At 34.6% G+C, this 20,827-nt stretch overlaps 1 protein-coding gene across 2 annotated transcripts in view; it reads right to left on the bottom strand.

Moving 5' to 3' along the window:
• LOC150110573 (kinetochore protein NDC80 homolog) overlaps positions 1 to 17,076 on the bottom strand; it is a 201,158-nt gene extending 184,082 nt beyond the window's left edge. For both annotated transcript variants that reach the window (XM_090394897.1, XM_090394906.1), the window contains exons 1-2: positions 16,948 to 17,076; positions 7,627 to 7,932 (exon numbers count right to left, since the gene is read on the bottom strand). In XM_090394897.1, the coding sequence (XP_090251023.1) occupies positions 7,627 to 7,862 (236 nt within the window). In that variant the 5' untranslated portion in view covers positions 7,863 to 7,932; positions 16,948 to 17,076. The remainder of the gene's footprint in view (positions 1 to 7,626; positions 7,933 to 16,947) is intronic.
• Between the last annotated feature and the right edge of the window lie 3,751 nt (positions 17,077 to 20,827).

Raw genomic sequence — 20,827 nt, 5'->3', positions numbered from 1 at the left:
GAATGGGGTGCATGTTCTAACAAACCAGACATGAAATAAAATGTAAGAAGGCACATGGTGAGAATGACAGTGCTGTACAGTGGAAATCAACTAAAGTACCTGAATTGCTGCAAAAGTTTATCCTGACGAAATCTATGATGCTGACAAAACAGGTCTGTTTTACCATGCCACACCAGGTGGTTCCCTAAGCTATAAACTTGTGGCACTGTTAGGTTAAAAAAAAAGCAATGGACGGCATTAATGTGTTGTGCTGCTGTAACATGTCAAGAAGCAAAGTGACAAACAGAAGCTGTTGATTATTGGAAAAAGTGCCAAGCCTCGATGCCTTAGAATGACAGTTTGCTAGTTCTGTATTATGCCAACAAGAATGCATGGATAACTTCTATTATTTTTCAGGAATAGCTAACAAGCTGAGATGGAGAACTGCAAAGAAATTCAAGAAAAATTCTTCTGCTTCTGGACAACTTTGAAGCACATCCTCAATCAAGTTGTTTGAAAAACATTCAACTTGAATTTCTTCATGCTAACACTACACCCCTGGTACAGCCAATGGACATGGGAATCAAAAAATTTGAAGACATTTGCAGAAGGTTGGTACACTACATCCTTGAAACAAATGAAGAAAATTTATTGATGTCATCTTCAATGGCCATGTTCAGGTGTGTTATCCTCATTACTTTACTTTCCTTATCTTTAGGTGTTTTGTTACAATTTGTTGCAGATAGTTGGCGAGTAATAAGCAGCAAAACAATTCAAAACTGCTTTGCTCATTGTGGCTTTAAGAATTCAGACCAGGAAATGCCAGATATGACTGATAATGAAAATGAAATCATTTTGGAACTGCAATACATCAGAAACTACGAAGAGTTTTTATGCACTGACAATAGCCTCTTGATTCAAAGAAAAACACTGACCAGCATGGAAGATTTCAATGTTACAATGAAAATGAAGATCGTGAGGATGCAATTGTTGAACAAATTGCAACAAAACACCTAAAGATAAGGAAAGTAAAGTAATGAGGATAACACACCTGAACAAGTGCGAGTAACTAACTAGGAAGCCAGGAAAGTTATTGCTGAATTACTCTGTATGAGGGCAATGAAGGCAGTCCTGAATTAGATATGCGTGCTGAATTGAATTTGTTCAGTTGCAGTCTAGAAAATGAACATAGGATACACTCGATAAATTTTTCAAAAATAATTGTTAAGGGAAATATACTTTGTTAGATATCTAAATATATTTAACTTCTTTGGGGATACTGACATGTATATTTAGTTTTTTTAAATAAAACATGGTTAACAAAGGTATACTGAAAGTTTTTCTATTTTTAAACATTTAACTTTTTGTGATTTTTAGCTTTTTCATAATTGAGACAGCTGCTTAATTGAAACAAAGTGTCCCCCCTCTCTCTCTCTCTCTCTCTGTGTGTGTGTTGAATTCATGAACTTGAAATCAGAATTACACTAATGATATTTTCTATATCATTAAGACAGTTCAGAAGTACAAACTTTACCAATAAAACTACCAAAAAAGTTGAAACTGGCATGATATATATTGAAAACTTTGCAAAAATATGTCATTCCCAATGTGACTGTTTTATGGGACCATGCAATGGAAGTAACAGTCCTTGAAAGGGAATATTCCTGAGAAATGGAAGAGAAAACATAGGGAGTAATGATCGTAAGTTCCTTCACTAAGATTTAAATATACTTTGAGCTTGGACAAATGGGTGTGATTACAGTTTTAATGGTAATTATTGCAAAGTGATGCAGTATAAAATTATTACCAGAGTGCAGACGTGTAGGGCTATTGATGGAACTGTACTAATGAAATTATGTTTCAGGAAGTTGAATAAGATTTGAAATCTTAATATTTAATGGTCAAAAGGGTCCGAATTTCAGACGATAATGAACTACAAGTGCTGTAAAGGAAATATAGCACATTACTGTTATGATTTATTCATTTATTTAGCTGCTGACTTATACAAATCATAAAATAAGAGGCACAGTTTGCAACATACAAAAGCTGAAAATAGTAATGCATGTTAATATGTAAGAAAGAACATTCTTCTTCTTTCAATGTTATATACAGCTTCTAGTGTCATTTTTCAAGACCATCATGCCATCTTTTTCTTGGTCTCCCTTAGCCTTTCTTCCCCTTTGGTATCTAGTTCTTTACCATATGTGATGTTCCCATTCTTCTTTTGGTTTTTGGATCCAGTCATTTACTATTTATATTTTACAATTATCTCTGAATTGTAAGTTCCAAATTTTGTTCAATATTGTTACATCTTCAATTTTTCTTAAAAGTTTTAATCTTAAATGTTTCATTCATTTGTCTAATTTTTATAATTCTGCATGTTTTTCTGCTCCTCATGTTAGTACTCATCTGACAACTCCTTTATAGATTCTCAAAAATTCACAAATAAAGAAACAAAAATTTGTTTCTTTATTGTGTTCTTATATTTCAAGATGAGACATCCAGATATTCTAATAGCTTTCATTGCTTGTTCTTGAATTTCATTTTGGGTGATGCCATTATTTAGTTCTATTCCTAAATATGTTACTACTGTATTTGCTCAAATATAACTCACCCTCGCATATATCTTGCACCATTTATTTTACTTTATGAAAAATGAAATTGAAGTTTCACATGTAGTTCACACACGAAAAAGTTTAGAACTAAGAAATAGATAGTGAGTGTTGTTATGGCATTTTTAGATATTTTGGAATTTGGTTGAAGAGAATCAGGATTTCAACTCAATCATCAGCTTGCCTTTGAGTTGCGTGATCTTTTGTTAACATGTTCATTGCCAATCACGCGATATCGCAGGATGCGAGTTCTCACCAAACGGCCGATCACGCGTTACCCCTTTGACGTCGCTAACTAAATAAAATAAAAAAAAATTTGGCCACCACACGAAATTCCAATTTTCAGCTTGGCAATGAACGATATCGTGCAAGCACGCGATATCGTGTGATGCGAGTTCTCACCAGGCGGCCAATCGCGCGTTATCGCGTGGCCGTTGCTAACTAAATAAAAAAATAAAAAAAATTTTGCCACCACATGAAATTCCAATTTTCAGCTTGACAATGAAAGTGTTAATACAGCACCAATCATGTACATAGAGATGGAAGTAATCAGTAGAGGAAATGTGCAAGTCTGAGCACTGACTTCTACTCAATCTTGAATTATATGGGAGTAGATTAAGAGATCATTAGAAATGTTGCTCATTTTAAAATGAGCAACATACACCATTCCCAATGTTTCTTCCACTGTTTGAATGCTTCCTGGAACACACTTTCTGTGATGGTGCACAGTTCTCTTATTGCATTTTCCTGAATCTCCTCTATGGCTTGGAAACAACGTCCTTTCAAAGTGGTTTTAAGTTTGGGAAACAGGAAAAAAGTCTGCTGGGGCAAAGTCTGGAGAATAGGGTGGATGGGTACACAATGGATGCCATGTTTTGTCATATAACTGCAGATGAGCAGCAATGCATGAGCCAGAGCATTGTTGTGGTGCAACACCCAAATCTGGTTTTCCCACAATTCAGGCCTCTTCCTGCGCACAGCATGCAGAATGGAGCACCACCTCACATCAGATGGCCTGTACAGCAAATGTTATGAAAACATTTACAGAATACAGAGTGATTAGTCAGGCATTTCCCACAGCATGGCGACTTCGTTCACATGATCTCCACCACTGTGACTTTTGGTTGTGGGGCCATCTGAAATACAGTGTATAAAGGACTGATTTAGCAACCTTGAAAGACAGAATAATGCAGCATGTGAGGCAAACCAATGCAGATCTGTTGCATTCACCTGTAGAAAATGTCATTCACAGAATGCAGTTCTTAAAACATACTGAACCACAGCTGTGAACACTAAAATTGATTTGTTGTCTCTTTTTTTTTTTTTTTAATTAAATTTTAAATTATTTCAACAGAAAGGAAAATATACAAACAGTTGGATGGGACCGACATGGGGGCCCCCCCCTTCCCAGCTAACTTCTACAAGGGTGGTCTGAAACGTTCTCAGCCATAGATGGCAACACTATCGGTGTGATTTTTTTTTCTAAGTTGGTATATCTGTCATAAGCATCTATGTGAAATTGCATTTGTTTTATACAGCTGTCTGAAGCAAAAGCGTTGTCTGTATCCCTTGAAATGGATAAAATTGAGTATCGTTATAAAATTCTTTGTAAAAGAAGATTTAAGGCCAAAAGAAATTCATTCAAAGTTCATAAAAGTTTATGGGCACTCTTCTCCTTCATTTTTGACAATTAAGAAATGTGCTGCTGAGTTTAAACGTGGCCATACCAGCCTTGAAGATGATCCACGTGAAGGACACCTAAAAAGTGCAACACCAGAAATCATTGATGAAGTGCACAATATGGTATTGAATGACCAGCAAGTCAAAGTGTGTGAAACTGCTGAGACTATAGGCATTTCAAAAGAAAGTGTAGGATATATTTTGCATGAAGAATTGCATATGAAAAAGCTTAGCGCAAGATGGGTCCACACTTGCTCACAGCAGATCAAAAACGCACTCGCACAAAAATCTGAACAGTGCCTTGGAGCGTTTTAACAAGAATAAAACTGACTTTGTGTGTTGATTTATTACTATGGATGAGACTTGGACTTGGATTAATTCTTTATTTCCTATTTTAATTCCTATGATTTTGTTTTTCTTCCACTCTCTTGAAATTTTCTCTATATATTATTGAAGAGTATTGGTGATAATCCACTTCCTTGAATGAGACCTCTATTGGTTTTAATTTTTTCGAGACCAATCAACTATTGTTGATTGGTTCATTATTAATTTTCATATAGCTTTCTGCCTATATTTGCTATTGCTTTTGTGGTTTGAGGTGGAGCTTTCAGTTCATATAGTATATTGATTAATTTTGTTCTGTTGACTTGATCATATGCTATCGCATAATCCAGGAAGACCATACATGTTGGCAGGTTAAATTCTATTCTTCTTTCTATAATTTGTTTGTGTGTAAATATGGGATCTGTGCAGGATCTTCTTTTCCTAAAGCCGCATTGTTCTCCAATAATTTCCTAGGCCCATGATGTTAATTTACTTTTAATTATATCTAGATATATTTTATAGCATGTATTTCATAAGGATATTCCTCTGTAGTTTCTACAATCCTTTGTTTCCTTTATCGAATATGTTTATGACTATTGCTGTCCTCCATTTGTGTGGGATGTTTTTTTCTTCCCATATTCTGTTTAGGAATTTAATTAATCATAATTGAAATGGTTTAGAGCTGTATTTGTATAGTTCTGAATTTATTCCATCTTTTCCTTGTAGCTTTTCTATTTTTTAGGTTTTCCATATTTTCTTTAGATCATTTAACTGTATTGGTTCTTCATTTGTTTCTTGACTTATTACTTGTTTTATTTCAATTTGATTATTATTGTTTAGAAGCTAGGTGTAGTGACTGGTCCATTCTTTTGTGGAGGGGCCTTCTAATAGTAGATTATCCTTTGTTTCTTGAGTCATTTTTTAATGATTTTATAGCTCTTTAGTTGAGATCCATTTATGTCATGCTCTAACCTTCATACAAATTTTTCCCAGTGTTGTCTTCTGATTTTCCTGGTTTCTCTTCTTGTTATTGCTCTGATTCTTTTATATTCTATTTCCTATGGTACTGTCATTTAACCATTTAACATACATTTCTGTTGTCTTTCTTATTAAAGATTCTATTTCTGGGTTCCAGGTTCTGAGTCCTTTCCTTTTTTGTCACAGTTTTGTTCCTACTGCTTGTTTTACTATTAGTTTAATGTTTTGCCATTCATTTTCTATATCTGTGTCTTCATTTATTTTCTTTGTATGATTTGTACGTCTTCTTTGATACAGTTCTCTGATACTATCTTGCTGTAGCAGTTCTATCTTGAATTGCTCATGCTTTTGTGTTCTTGTATTGTTTATATTTCTCTGGTTTGGGATCTTAATAGTACTGATTAATCAATAATGGTCTAAATCAATATTGGATCCTCTGTATACTCGTACTCTGCAATTTCATACCATCTTCTTTAGTTTTTCACCCACTATTATATAGTCGATGATGTTTTCATATCCTTTGGCTTCCCATGTATATTTATGTATATATTTAAAGAAGCTGTTGATGATTTTCACACTATTATAGGCCACAAATTCCCTAAGTTCTCTTCCATTGTTATTTATGGTGTTTTCTCCTTGATTACCTATGAGCATAGTCAGAAAAGTTTTTGGCCTAACAATGAAAAAAACTAATTTATTTTTTCAAAATTATTTTTATTTTTCAACATAATCTCCCTTAAGTCTAATACATTTATTCCAAAGATGTTGCGGCACCATTATCCTGTGCCCATAGTGGTTTTCAGTAAGATCAACAAAATGCCCCTCTACAGCTGCAATCACCTCTTGATTCGAAGAAAGCGAGGAGAGTTTCAGTTTTGGGAAGAGATAGAAGTCAGAGGGAGCCAAATCTGGGGAATATGGTGGATGTTCCAACAATTCATAGTGCAGAACCCTTAATTTTCCCATTGCCAAAACCTTTGTGGGCAGGTGGATTTTCCTGATGAAAGATGATTTTTTTCCCTGCAAAAACTGGGTCTTTTCTCACGAATTTTTTCGTCTAGTCTGGTTAAAAGATTGAAATAATATTCCCGTTATTGTTTTACCCTTTTCAAGAATTAATGAACAAAATGCCTTTAGCATCAACATCGATGCCATGACCTTTCCTGCTGATGGAACTGAATCATCTTTGGCACTGAACAACCAGCTTCTGTCCATTGTTTTGACTGCTGTTTGGATTCTGGTGTGTAATGGTGAATCCAAGTCTCATCCATAGTAATAAATTGACACACAAAATAAGTTTTATTCTTGTTAAAATGCTCTATGTACTGTTAAGAGCTTTTCATGCGAGTGCGTTTTTGATCTGCTGTGAGCAGAATATATCCTACATGTTCTTTTGAAATGCCTATGGTCTCAGCAATTTCACGCACTTTGCTCGCTGGTCATCCAATACCATATCGTGCACTTGATCAATGATTTCTTGTGTTACTTTTTTGGACGTCCTTCATGTGGATCATCTTCAAGGCCACGTTTAAATTTGGCAACCCATTTCTTAATTGTCGACAACAAAGGAGAAGAGTGTCCATAAACTTTTATGAACTTAGAATGAATTTCTTTTGGCGTTAAACTTTTTACAAAGAATTTGATAATTGCACGATACTCAATTTTATCCATTTCAAGGAATACAGACAACACTTTTGCTTCAGACAGCTGTATAAAACAAAGTACTTGATAGAATGACTTGCAATTTCACATGGATGCTTATGACAGATGTGCCAACTTAAAAAAAAAAAAAAAAACATGCCGATAGTGTTGCCATCTATGGTCATGGCCGAAAACTTTTCAGACCACCCTCGTTTATCTTAACCTTAATAACATCAAGCTCTAACTAATATCTTAACCTTAATAACATTAAGTTTATTTCAAAGCAAAACTGGAAAGAAACATCCAGAAAATTAGTCAACATTTCTAATCAAGTAAAGAATAATATTCTTTATTGCAGTGAAATAAGTGAACATAGCTGTATGTACCTGCACAAAAAAGTATTGATCATTACCTCTGATTTCCAGTACTACCACTTCTACCCAACTGACCAGCAGATGAAGATCGTCGAGAAAAAGATGGACGTTGATATTGATCGACTGAAGAAGATCGCCAATGTGATGAATCACGGCCTCTTTCAAGTGAAGATGATCTTTTTTTTTTCTGGGTGGTAACGGGTATCCTTGACACATTACTTCCTCTTGAAAGTCGAAATTTTGGCACAGTTCCACAAGATGGAGACTTTTTCATTGTGGTTACTCTGTGTATAATTTTAAACTAGGAAACATCTATTTCACACCAGCAGTACCTCAACTCATATCTATTAAGGGTAAACATCAAAATTGTTTTAAAAACATTAAGTAATTTATTAATTAAAAACCGGTATTTCAAATGTACACAACTGGAAAACTGCACAATATTCATCCAAGCATTTTTAAATTGTGTGTAAAAAATATGATAAATTATTAAATTGTTATTTTAACGGTATAATAGAACACAGAAACTAAGTAAATAATTAATTTATTAACTTGATGCTGATATTTCGCTGGTATTATAACCAGCATCTTCAGAGCACAAAAACACTGTTTGTCACAATACGCGAGACTAAAACAACATGGTGTACTTCAACAAAATTGTAGCAGCAACACAAAGACTAGAGTCCTGATTTTGGCGCCCTCTATCTGGAAAAAAAAAAAAAAAAAAAAAACGCTATCATATATTACTAGAGTCCTAGAAAAGTGCTAGTTTTTTCTTAATATGACTGTCTCCCAGATCTTCGGCAAGTTAATACAGCCATATTTGTTGAGATTTGGAGTGTGTTTTAGGGCATCTGTCGCCTCTAAGAACAATCTCTCTGATTTATATGGGTTTCTGTGTAGTACTTTTGTGTTTTTCCAGTTGATCCTGTGTGCAGAGGTATCCAGAGCATGGTCTGCTAGGCCCGACTTCCCATAATGATATTTCCGGATGTATCGTTTATGTTCGCTGATGCGGATATTCACAGTTCTTCCTGTTTGACCATAGTAGGCTTGATTGCATGAGCAGGGTACTTGGTAGACTCCTGGATGTGATAAAGGAGGAATGCTGTCCTTGGGTGAGCGGATGAGGGTGGCTAATTTGCTACATGGTCTGAATGTAGTGCGTAGTTTATGTTTATTGAGAATTCTTGAGATCTTTTCGGATGTACCTTTAATGTAAGGGATGGTGACTGTTTTGTTGTAGTTCTCTGTGGTGGATGGTGGGAGGGGTTTCTTAGGAGTGTTTAGTATTTTGTTTATTTTTTGTGGATTGTAGCCGTTGGCCAAGAAAGTGTGGTGTAAATGAGTCAGTTCAGCAGTGAGAGCCTTGTCATTTGAACAGATTGCTCTCGCTCTATGGGTTAGCGTTTTTAATATGCCGTATTGTTGAGAAGGATGATGGTGTGATTGTTTGTGTAAGTATCTGCCTGTATGTGTGGGTTTTCTGAAAACTGAAAATGATAAGGAACCATCTGGGAGACGTGTGATGGGTGTATCCAGGAAGGGCAGACAGTTGTTGGCTTCCAGTTCCATAGTAAAGTGGATTTTTGGATGTTGGCTATTTAAATGTGCTAAGAATGTTTTCAATGTCTCAGGGCCATGTGGCCAAATAGCAAGCACATCATCAACATAGCGTAGCCAAAGTGTTGGTTTGAGAGTGGCTGTATTGATTGCTTGTTTTTCCAGGTGTTCTATGTAAAAGTTGGCTAGGGGGGGAGAAAGGGGGGAGCCCATGGCTGTCCCATCAATTTGTTTGTATATTTTCCCTTTCCATGTGAAATATCCTGCATGTATTGTGAATTTGAATAGTTCAAATATATCAGGGGGGAAGTGTGACTTCAGTAGATTGAGGGTTTCTATTAGTGGTACATTTGTGAATAGTGAAGTGATGTCAAAGCTTACTATTAAGTCTGAGCTTTTTAGGGTGAGGTGTTGTAAGATGCTTTTTAGGTGTGCTGAATTTTTGATAAAGGAGGGAGAATTGTTAGTGAGAGTGGCTAGTAGCTTCGCTAAATGTCTAGCCAGTTTGTATGTGGGACTATTTATACTGTCCACAATTGGGCGTAGGGGTGTGCCTGGTTTGTGAATTTTTGGTGATCCATAGATCCTCGGTGTTTTAACATGGAAGGGTTTGAGTTTGTTAACTGTGTCTTTGGGCCAGGAAGTGACTTTTTTTAATAATTTTCGTGCCTTATTCTTTTGTGTGTTGGTGGGATTGCGATCTATAATTTTGTATGTTGACTGATCTTGTAATAGTGTGTGCATTTTGTTTTCACATTCAGTTGTGTCCATCACCACGGTTGCATTTCCTTTGTCTGCTTTTGTTATGGTAATCTGGCTGTTGTTGTGTAACTTGCCGAAGATCTGAGAGACAGTCATATTAAGAAAAAACTAGCACTTTTCTAGGACTCTAGTAATATATGATAGCGGTTTTTTTTTTTTTTTCAGATAGAGGGCGCCAAAATCAGGACTCTAGTCTTTGTGTTGCTGCTACAATTTTGTTGAAGTACACCATGTTGTTTTAGTCTCGCGTATTGTGACAAACAGTGTTTTTGTGCTCTGAAGATGCTGGTTATAATACCAGCGAAATATCAGCATCAAGTTAATAAATTAATTATTTACTTAGTTTCTGTGTTCTATTATACCGTTAAAATAATAAACAACATGTTCGACGAACACATAAGTCTGTCCACACGTTTATTAAATTGTTAATAGATTCAAATATCACTCGTATTCATATCTTTTGTGAGGAGCCAAAAGTGCAGAGAAAGTAAAACTTGTTCTGTGAATTTGAATGTGACCAGTGTAGGGATGCTAAAGAGCTGATGTACACAAATGTTTAGGAGTAGGATTGCTGATGAAATTTCTGATAAACAATTATCATGAAATTATCAGTAGACAGAAGAAACTATGTAGCTCACCGTTCAATATAATTAATACTTTCCAACTGTCAGGCAGTGGGTTAGAATTCTGTGGTATGTCTTTATGTAGTAGATGAATTTCATCAAATGGAGTGACACCTGAAGAGGCCTGAAAAGTTTCAAATTTACTCTCTAGAGCATGATTTTCAGATTTTCCAACTACTAGAAGTTTACAACCTTTCACATGTGGAATTTCATATAATATAATAACAATAAACTCTTTTATGCTAGCCAAAGATTTTTAAGAGCTCTTAAGGACACCCCAAACATGCCAACTATATTCATTAGCTGCTCCAATTTGTGATTTCCATTGAGAATGGTTGTCCAGAGGTAACATTATACTTGAAACAAAGAAGAAAACGAAATTTCCTTAGATGTCAAGGAGGTACTAGTTTGTAGCAGATTGATGCCAAGAAATACCGATGGTTAAAAGTTTTCCCAAAGAGAGAAACATGAACCTGTCAAAAACTGAGGTTTGGTAGCATAGCACTGAATTTAAAATAAATAATAATAATAAAGTAAGAATAAAGAATAGCTTAGAAATCAAAATTTACAGTTGTAGATACAGACATTCCAGAAGTTTTATTGATCTGTATAATGCAAGATTTATTAAATGAGAAGTCACCAGCAAACCATGGACTGGATTTATACTTAACTGAACATTGTTACCAATGTTTAGAAAGAGAATAATGTAAGCTGCGAGAAGGCTGGCAACTTAGTTAATAATGACAGACACAGCATTAGAGTTTATCCAATTGGCCCTTTGTGCCAAACCCATATTGATATCAACAGCAGCAATGAGTCTGACACATTCTTCGTGGCATTTGTCCAAATACTGATGACAATCAAAAGGATTCGCCTCCAAATTTATGAATTCCACTAGAAAATGGAAATCAATTGGTTGAATCCACAATGCAATCTTATTACTAGAGAGATTTCCAAGCAGCAGAAGTTGATGTGTTAATGCATTTCTCCTTTATTTGGGCACATTCGTGGAGTCTTAGGATTTTTACTAGTAGCCCAACTCAACCATTATTTGCATGATGCTTATCATCATCAGCCATTTTTTGTCTGCACCTGGATGAAAGCCTCCCCCAAAGTACTCTATTCAGTTCTATCTTGAACTTTTCTATGCCACTGATTTCCAAGCTATCTCTAATCTCATCCACCCACCGTCTTTAGTCTTTCTGAAGCTCTCTTTCCATCTTTGGAATACCATTCTGATATCAACTTTTGTCCATTGTTTTTAGTGTTACTTCTTCCAATATGACCTGCCAACTGTCATTTTAATCGCTGTTATAATGTCTCTCACCTTAGTCTGAGCTCTGACCAAAGTGTTCCACTTTCCATCTAGCATGGCAATATCGAGCAATGATCTTTCCATTTTCTTTTGGATAATCCTTAACATGGTCATTTTTTTTAATCCAAGTCCACATTTCACTTCCATATATCATGACTGGAAGCATACAACCTTTGAATATTGTTCTTTTCAGGCAGATTGGGATGTTTCCTTTCAGTGTTTCACAGCACTTTCTAAAGGCAATCCAACCAAGTTCTACGTTTAAGCCTCCCTCTACTGTGATCTTTTGTCATAGGTAAATACAGGTAACCCTCGTATAACGCGGTACTTATACAATGCAGTTTCTATATAACGTGGTCTACAAATTGTAGTAACCCTTTATCTTTTTATATATTTTTCACTGTGCAACTTAAAAATCAAATTTTATCTTTGTTAAATTTGCATCTGCCCGTATCGCACATATAGCAAATTTATATTAGGGAAAATACCCTTTAGCACACATGTATGTCGATTGTTACCATAGAAATGTTTATTGTTGAAAATAGCCTTAGTTTTTTGCCAGGAAAGCGCATTAAAAATCATAACTGTTTAATCTCAAGATGAGCACTATTTTCTGGTGAGTTACATGCAATATGTAATGCTTTTTATGTAAAAATTCATTTTTATAGTAATGGCTACTTAGAGGGCTTTTGCGATATCGTTGAAAATGAAATTAGTGAATTAATGGGAAAATAGATTTAAATGAGAAGGAACTAGCACAATTAATAGATGATGTCGAACCAAATGGCAGGTGAAGTTCTGCCGAAGATTCTGATTGTGATGAATCCGTTAAAGAATTCAGTTTAAAGAAATTAACAGAAAGATTGGACTCGACAAGAAAGTTAGGAAGTTATTTTATGCATAATAATCCCTCAATGGAGCACTCCAGAAAATTCATGAGGTAATTAGATATTTGTTTAGCTCCATATTATGAACTTAATAAAAAATTGTAGCATTCTTATTACTGACTTCTTGATAACTAAACCAGCCAAAATATGCAATGAGAATTAAAAAAATGACATCCCAGAGATTTCAAGTGATGAAGACGTCTGGCCACTCATCAATAAAGAACATCTACGAAATGTTAGTTTTGAAGACAGTGATGATTTTATTTTGCCTAAAACATTTATGCATTATGTGCAATGAAGTTTATGCACAATTTGATTTTTAAAAATTTATACTGTACTATATATATATTTGTTCCATAGTTTATATATTTTCTTAACTTACATGAATTACCTGAATTAAATAAAAATATATTTTTGTTGGATGTCACTGTTGTTTATATAATAAATAAATAAAGAGATAACATTAGAGATTAACAATCTCTGACTAGCTGCTATGTCTAATCATATGCCAGCCTGGTTGGGTAAGTGGTTAGCATATCCGCTCAACAATCAAAAGGCTGGGCTGTGGTTCGAATCCTACCATGGGCATGGATGTTTGCAATTGTCTGTGAAAATACTAGTGGTGGTGGGCAGTAGATGGCATTGATGTAAATGACATGATTTGCTGTAGTTGGTGAGTGGTGGAGACTGAGACTTGTAGAGTAAGTGCCCTCCCTCAATGAGTCTTTGGACTCCTTGGAGGTGTCACGTAATAATAATAATATTCCCCTTTTCCATTCACAAGGCTTTGGAATGCAAGTTGCAAACTCTCATACTCCCCATTCCAAAGACCACTGACCACTTTTGTGAATCTTCTTTGGACCTGTTCCAACATATCCTCGCCACCATGAAGACCCAGCAACTAAATCTGTGCAGAATAATCCATGAGGCCTGACAAGGCCTTATACAATGGCATCATAACCTCTATTTTTGCATGTCATTGTCTCATGGTCCTCCACATCATTGCCATTATCCAATGTGAGGTCTTCACAACTTGTGCAATGCAGCCCTGAATTTCAGATCCTTGTCCACCATCACTCCTAGATCTCTAGGAGTGATGGTGGACAAGGGCACTTTCTCTACTTCCTCTATGTACTTTGCAAAGATGGGATGCCAAGTACACCAAGTGTGTACTTGGCATCCCATCACTGCTTACCAAATCAAAACCTTATACTTTAGAACATTGAATTGACAGTTCCACTTACATTCCAATTCATGCAATCTATTCAAATCCTCCTGTAAGGCCATAATATCTACTCAACTCTGCATTGCTCTCTCTCTCCAATTTTGCATCATCTACAAACAGCTGCAAATCACTAGTTAAACCCATCCCAACACCACTAACATAAAAATTGAACAATGGTCCCAAAACAGACCCCCTGCGATACACCACTAGTGACCTCTCTTTTGGGGATACTGTACTGCACTCCCATATACAACTTTCTGATACCTATCTGACATCCAGTCACTGATCCAACACAGAAGTCTGTTTCAATTTATGTAACAGTTTGTCTTGTGGCAGTCTATCAAAAGCTTCTGAAAAATCCAAGTACACCACTGTATATATACATCTCCTCTGGGCCAAGGTATTTTTCACCTTGTACATAAGTTAGTAAAAACATGACAACCACAAAAAATACTGCTGTTACCAACCCATTTCTGTATCCCACTTCTCACCAATCTCTCCAGTACCTTCACCACAACTCCAGATATATAGATTGGCCTATAATTTCAAGCTAAACGCTTATCACCAGCTTTATGCAGTGGAACAATTTTACCCTCCTTCCAATCCCTTGGAACCAGAAAGATCACAGCTAGTATTTTCTACATTTTTCTCATGATTTAATGAAAGAAAAGCAGTAGCAACTATTGGTATATTATCATTATTTCACTGACTATTTCTGTCCTGTTGTAAGGTTCTTATGCAGGCATGCCAATGATACTACCAATTCCCTGGAACATTCTCTTAAGATGCATGGTGATATGTCATCAAATCCAATTGTCTTATTGACATCAAGATTATTTATTTCCTCAAATACCTCCTGCCCACTCACAATTAAGCCATCCTCTTCTATGTCCTCTATATACTTTTCCCTCGTGTTTCTGCCATGATCAGAATGAAACACCCTTATAAATTGATTACAGAATACCTCAACAATGTCTTCTGTAGCAGTTACCATTCTACCATTTTCATCCATCAACATCATCTTACCATGATCATTCTTCTTTCTACTCGCCACATATCTATAGAACTCTCTAGGGTTTTTCTTCACCTGCTTTGCCAATTTCTGCTCATACTGCACTTTTGTTTTCCTTACTGAGTCACTCTCCTGGCTTGTTCTTTATACTCTTCGTGTAACTGATTATTACCATTAATCATCTTGTACTGCCTCCAATTCTTCTTCCAGATTTCAAGCTTTAGTATGAAATCTGGAAGAAGAATTGAAGGATTCATTCATCCATTTTACACCTACCTACCTCATTCAGCCTTTTGACCTTTGGAATATTTCTTTGTCAGTTTCCAAGCAACATTTACTTCCTTACTGCTCAACTCCTCATTCCATGCTATAGCTCCAAGCTGTCTCCTAAACTTGTCATAATCACCAGCCTTATAATTCCACATATATCATTTCCTCACATATTTAATCCTGTTTTTTTTTTTTTTTACTTTTTTTGTATTTAATTCACTGATCATTTGTTGAAGAGTTTCCTAAAAGAATGGGCAAATCGCAAATCGTAGGTGATTTAGTTCTTTCCCATTTACCATAATTCCTCTATTTTTTCAATCCTGATTTTAAAAAAATTTCTTCTGGGACTACTGTAAATGATTTAGATTAAGTGGCATCTAACTGTCACACTCTTTTTCATAGGAAATTTCATATTTCTTCCTGATTTTATAGATGGAGTTGAATTTTTATATATATATATATATATATGGCTAAGTATATCAATGCAAGGGTTTTTTTTTTATTTTTTATATTACTTGATTTTTAAGGGCTTCTAAAATAGCTAATATTGAGATTGAATCAAATGCCTTTTCAAAATCAATAAATACCAAACGAAAAAAAGACAAATGAAATACCAAAAACCCATACATATGGGTTTTTGATATTTCATTTGTCTGTTTCAATATCTCTGAACTTCAACTTCCTGTTCATCACTACTACCAGATCTTCAGATTTTGTTGCTATAATGTATGGCTTGTAATCTTCTCAATCAAAATGTTTAACAATATATTATGCAATACTAAACTGACCACCATCCTCCTTTTCCCACAGATTCTCTACACCACCTTCTTTTACTATCCCCCCCCACTCCCATTTAGTAATCAAACAACTGAATATTTTGTCTCAAAATCAGAAAACATGAAATAGGCATCTCTACTTTTTTATATTACTGGTTTCTGTACTTTATGAATAGGCACGGTGCATATCGCACAATCGATATAAGATGTAACTAGAAAAGATTAACTTAAAAACTTTTAGAAAGTAATATGGAAGATCACACCTAGTATTTTCTACAACTTTTCTCACGTTTTAACGCTTTAATGAATGAAAACCAGTAGCAACTATTGGTATGTTATCATTATTTCACTGATTATTTTCGTGTGTTTATTATATATATATATATATATATATATATATATATATATATATATATATATATATAAAATAATTATATTATAATATATATAATATAATATATTATAAATAAATAAATAAATAAATAATTATATTATATATATAATATATATATAATTATTTTATATATAATATATATATATATATATTATATATAAAATAATTATATTATATATATATATATATATATATATATATATTAAAATATTATATATATATAAAAATGCCCGACTATATATATATATATATATATATATATATATATATATATATATAGTCGGACATTTTTGTGGGAAGAAAAACCCATGGTACGTCTTTTTTTTTTTCTTTTAATTTCTAACAATTTCCCGTTTTGCAGGCTTTAAATAATACCCTGATATGAACTGTTAATATGATAGTAATGACATTTGCTTCTCATATGCATTGAACGCATTCTAAGACCGTACTTTCGTTCATGTAATAATATAATACCCTTGTAATAATATTACGAAGAAAAATACCACGTGGAATTGTATCCACTCCTACTTACTTTTATTTTTTTTTATTTGACAAGAAACACCAGCATGATGATACTAAATAAAAACGGCTTTTTAATTTACAGTTTATTATCATTCAAAAAAGTAACATGCCAATTCTTTACAAATATTCATGATCAAAATACCCGCCAGAAACTAACTCAAATGTTTATATGTTTGGATACTCTAGCTCCCTCTATCATATAATTTGATGCATTTGACAATATTGAAATTTAAAGGCTGCAATATTTACATACGAACATTTAGTAAAGATTATTTTTATGGTTATTTAGCCTATTTTTGTTTAGGAGTACCATTTTTTTTTTACAATGTCATTGGCTCAGTGTTTCTGTCTTTGGTGTATGGGAATTTTCCCAGAAATATATATATAAATATACGGTGCTTTTTTTTCTGGCGGTACGCTCTACCGGAACCTTTTTTCTTAAGTTTTTAAAAATTTGCAATTTATTGACAGCAAAATGTATTATAAACATTTCGGTAGATGGTACTGTGTTCACGAATTGAATTTTCAGTTTTGATTACTCATAAGTTGGTACTCTGCTTTCCTGTTTCATAGGTTCCTACGCAACCGGAAACAGGAAGTTGTGTTCACTTCCGATTGCTTCCAATATCAGTTTATCAGTCCTATATTCACTCTCCAACAGGCAGGTGTTCAAGTGAGTTTTGAATTAATATAAGTTAAATCAGGGCAATCATTGTTCAAAATGAGTAAAAGAGGTAGTTATTTTATGCCAATGAGTAAAAAAAGGAAGGCTGAAGAAGCAGAAATTGCTCAATCTACTTGTGATCCTGTAAAACAGAAAACTAGCACCGAAAATACACTTGGTGAAAACTAAGACCGAAGATCCACGTGTTCAAAAGGAAGCAGATTCTTATAATCATTGGCGCGAATGTTGCACACTTTTGCAGAAAAATTACTTCTGCGAGAGAAATGAGTGACTGTATGTCAAGAATAAAATGTTGGACTGTAAAGTGTGTCGTGATGTCGGGAGTCTTCCCGTCGATAAACACATGGGAACGAAAATTTCCGCAGAGTGGGTAAATGGTAAAATGAGTCATTTTGTAGAATCTTGCAAACAACATTTAATGCGTTAATGGTAAATTAAGAAAAGAGATTTACGATCATAAGGTGAGTGCAGCGCACAAAATGTGCCAAAAAAATAAAATCTGAAGCAAAAAATGAAACATCAGAGAAAGTTTTCCTAAATACTTTGTCTCATAATAAAGAAGTAACAGGAAAAGTGTTTCGAACCGCTTACAAAATTGCGAGGAGAAATCAATCATTTAACAACTTTGAAGACGAAATAAATTTACAGGAACTTAATGGCCTAGACATGGGATATATTCTTCATTCTGCAAATGCTTGATTGCAATATAGCTCACAATTAACATTGTGAGCCATATTGCAAATGAAATGAGAAAAATATTAATAGACAATATAGTGAACTCCAAGAATATCGTTACTTATTGATAAATCGACAACTGTGAGCAACACAACAGCATTGATTGTTATTGTTCGTGTAGTTCTTCCTAAACTTTCGGCTCCTGTGAGTCTTTTCCTAGATTTGATCGAATTATCAGATGTAACTGCTAGAGATAAGAAGGAAAAAGGAAGAGTGGTTAGGTGAAATAAGTAACGATACAACAACAAAGGCAGAAAGAAATGACATAAAAGGTGTTTATAAAAACATTAATATGATGACAGGAAGGAGAAAGATGCTACGGACTGGAGCAATCAAGAATGAAAGAGGTGAAATTCTGATAGAAAAAGAGAAGATATTACAGAGATGGGAAGAATATGTAAGTAAACTTTACGAAGACAGGGAAAGAGGAGAAAATCAAAGGAGAGACTGTGCATCATGAGGGAGGAATTGAATCTAGCAATTCAAAAGATGAAAGAAGGAAAATCCCCTGGAATAGATGGTATACAGATAGAACTTATAAGGAATATAGGTGGAAAAGGTATGGAAGTGTTATGGCAAATTATTAACGGAATTTATGAAGGAAAAGAATTACCAGAGGAGTTTAGAAGATCAATTTTTATCCCCATTCCAAAAAAGACTGGACTTTTAGATAACAATTTTAGAACAATAAGTCATATCTCACACAGCAAAAATTCTGGTGCAAATAATTTTAGAGAGAATTAGGAATAAAATAGAAAAAGAAATGAATGAGGAACAGTTTGGATTCAGAACCAACAGAGGAACTAGAGAGGCTCTAACCTGTCTAAGAATTATTGGGGAGAAAACACTAAACCATGGTGGAAAGGTTGTTTTGGGATTTCTAGATTTTGAAAAGGCATTTGATACAGTGAAACATAAAAGGCTTTTTGACATTCTAGAAAATATTGATATTCACTCCACTGACTTGGAAATTTTAAAGAGATTATATTGGTCACAAACAGTGTCAGTATGAGTAAATGGAGAGGAAACAGAAGAATTCCCGGTGGAGAGAGGAGTCAGAGAAGGATGCAAGTTATCACTATTATTGTTTAACTTTTATAGTGAACGAATGTTTAGAGAGGCACTTGAGGATGTAGAAGAAGGAATAAAACTAAAAGGGAAGAATCATTAATAACTTAAGATATGCAGATGATGTAGTAGTGATGGCAGAAAGTAAAAATGGGTTACAACAAATTATTCAAAGAATTGAAAACTCTTGTAAAGAGTATGGACTAAGAATTAATACAAAAAACACCAAGATAATGATAATGGGTAGAAAAATAGGAGATAATGTAAAAATAAGATATGGAGGAAAGATTTTAGAAGAAGTGGAAAGATTTCAAGATTTAAGTACCTGGATCTCAGAGAAAGGAACTTCAGAGTTGGACATTAGAAATAGAATAGGCAAAGCTAAATCGGCATTTATGGAAATGAAGAGTATTTTAATAAACAAGAACACTAAAATAGGCGTTAGAATTGAAATAGTTAAAGCAACATTTTGGAGTATTGCAAGTTCTGGAAGTAAATCATGGACACTAAGAAAGAGAGATATGGAAAGAATTAATGCATTGGAAATGTGATGGAAAAGATTAGCTATACAGAAAGAATATCAAATCAAGAAGTTTTAAGACGAGTTGGGATGGAAAGAACACTGTTAAAGAATATTATGGAAAGAAAGACTAGATTTGCAGGACATCTTCTGAGATGTTCTTCGGGACACCTGACAAGAACTATATTACAAGGGAAAGTTGAGGGGAAGAGAAGACGTGGAAGAAAAACTAGAGAGTGGTTTAATGACATCGTGGAATGGACGGGTTTAAGAATGATGGAAGCTACAGACAGAGAGAAATGGAGAGGAACTGCTCATCTGCTGCAACCCTCTTGCTAGAGGATGCTACCGGACGACGACGACGAACTGCTAGAGGAATTCTAAACTCTTTAATTAGTCATCTTGAGTGTTTAGGACTATCTGAAGATTACTTAAAGGAGTATATATTGTCTGTAAGTTGTGATGGTGCAGCCGTGTTGTTTGGTGTGCATAATGTGTAAGGAGGCTAATGCAAGAGAAGTTTCCTAGTGTTATTTTCTGGCATTGCTAGCCATCGCCTTGAATTGTCTGTTAGTGACACAGGGAACAATGTGGCAGGAGTGAATCGCTTCAAGAGTTTCATGTACAAACTTTATGTGACTTATCATGCTTCACCTAAGAATGCTAGGGAACTACAAGAATGTGCAGCACCTCTAGAACTTCAATTTCTTAAAAGTGGAAGAATTTTAAGCACTTGTTGGGTTACATCTAGCTTTCGCACTGTTTCTGCAGTGTGGCAAAACTTTGAAGCCCTTGTCCATAACTTTCTGGAGGCAAAAGACGACAGCAGAAGAATCAAAACAGATCACTTTCTTTATGAGGGCCTTTTAAGAAAAATACCGT

The sequence above is a fragment of the Typopeltis vanoorti genome, chromosome 1, assembly GCF_054136105.1.
Source record: "Typopeltis vanoorti isolate ZY-2024b chromosome 1, IOZ_Tvanoo_1.0, whole genome shotgun sequence".
NCBI classification, from domain to species: domain Eukaryota; kingdom Metazoa; phylum Arthropoda; class Arachnida; order Uropygi; family Thelyphonidae; genus Typopeltis; species Typopeltis vanoorti.
This window is presented reverse-complemented; position numbering and strand designations above follow the sequence as displayed.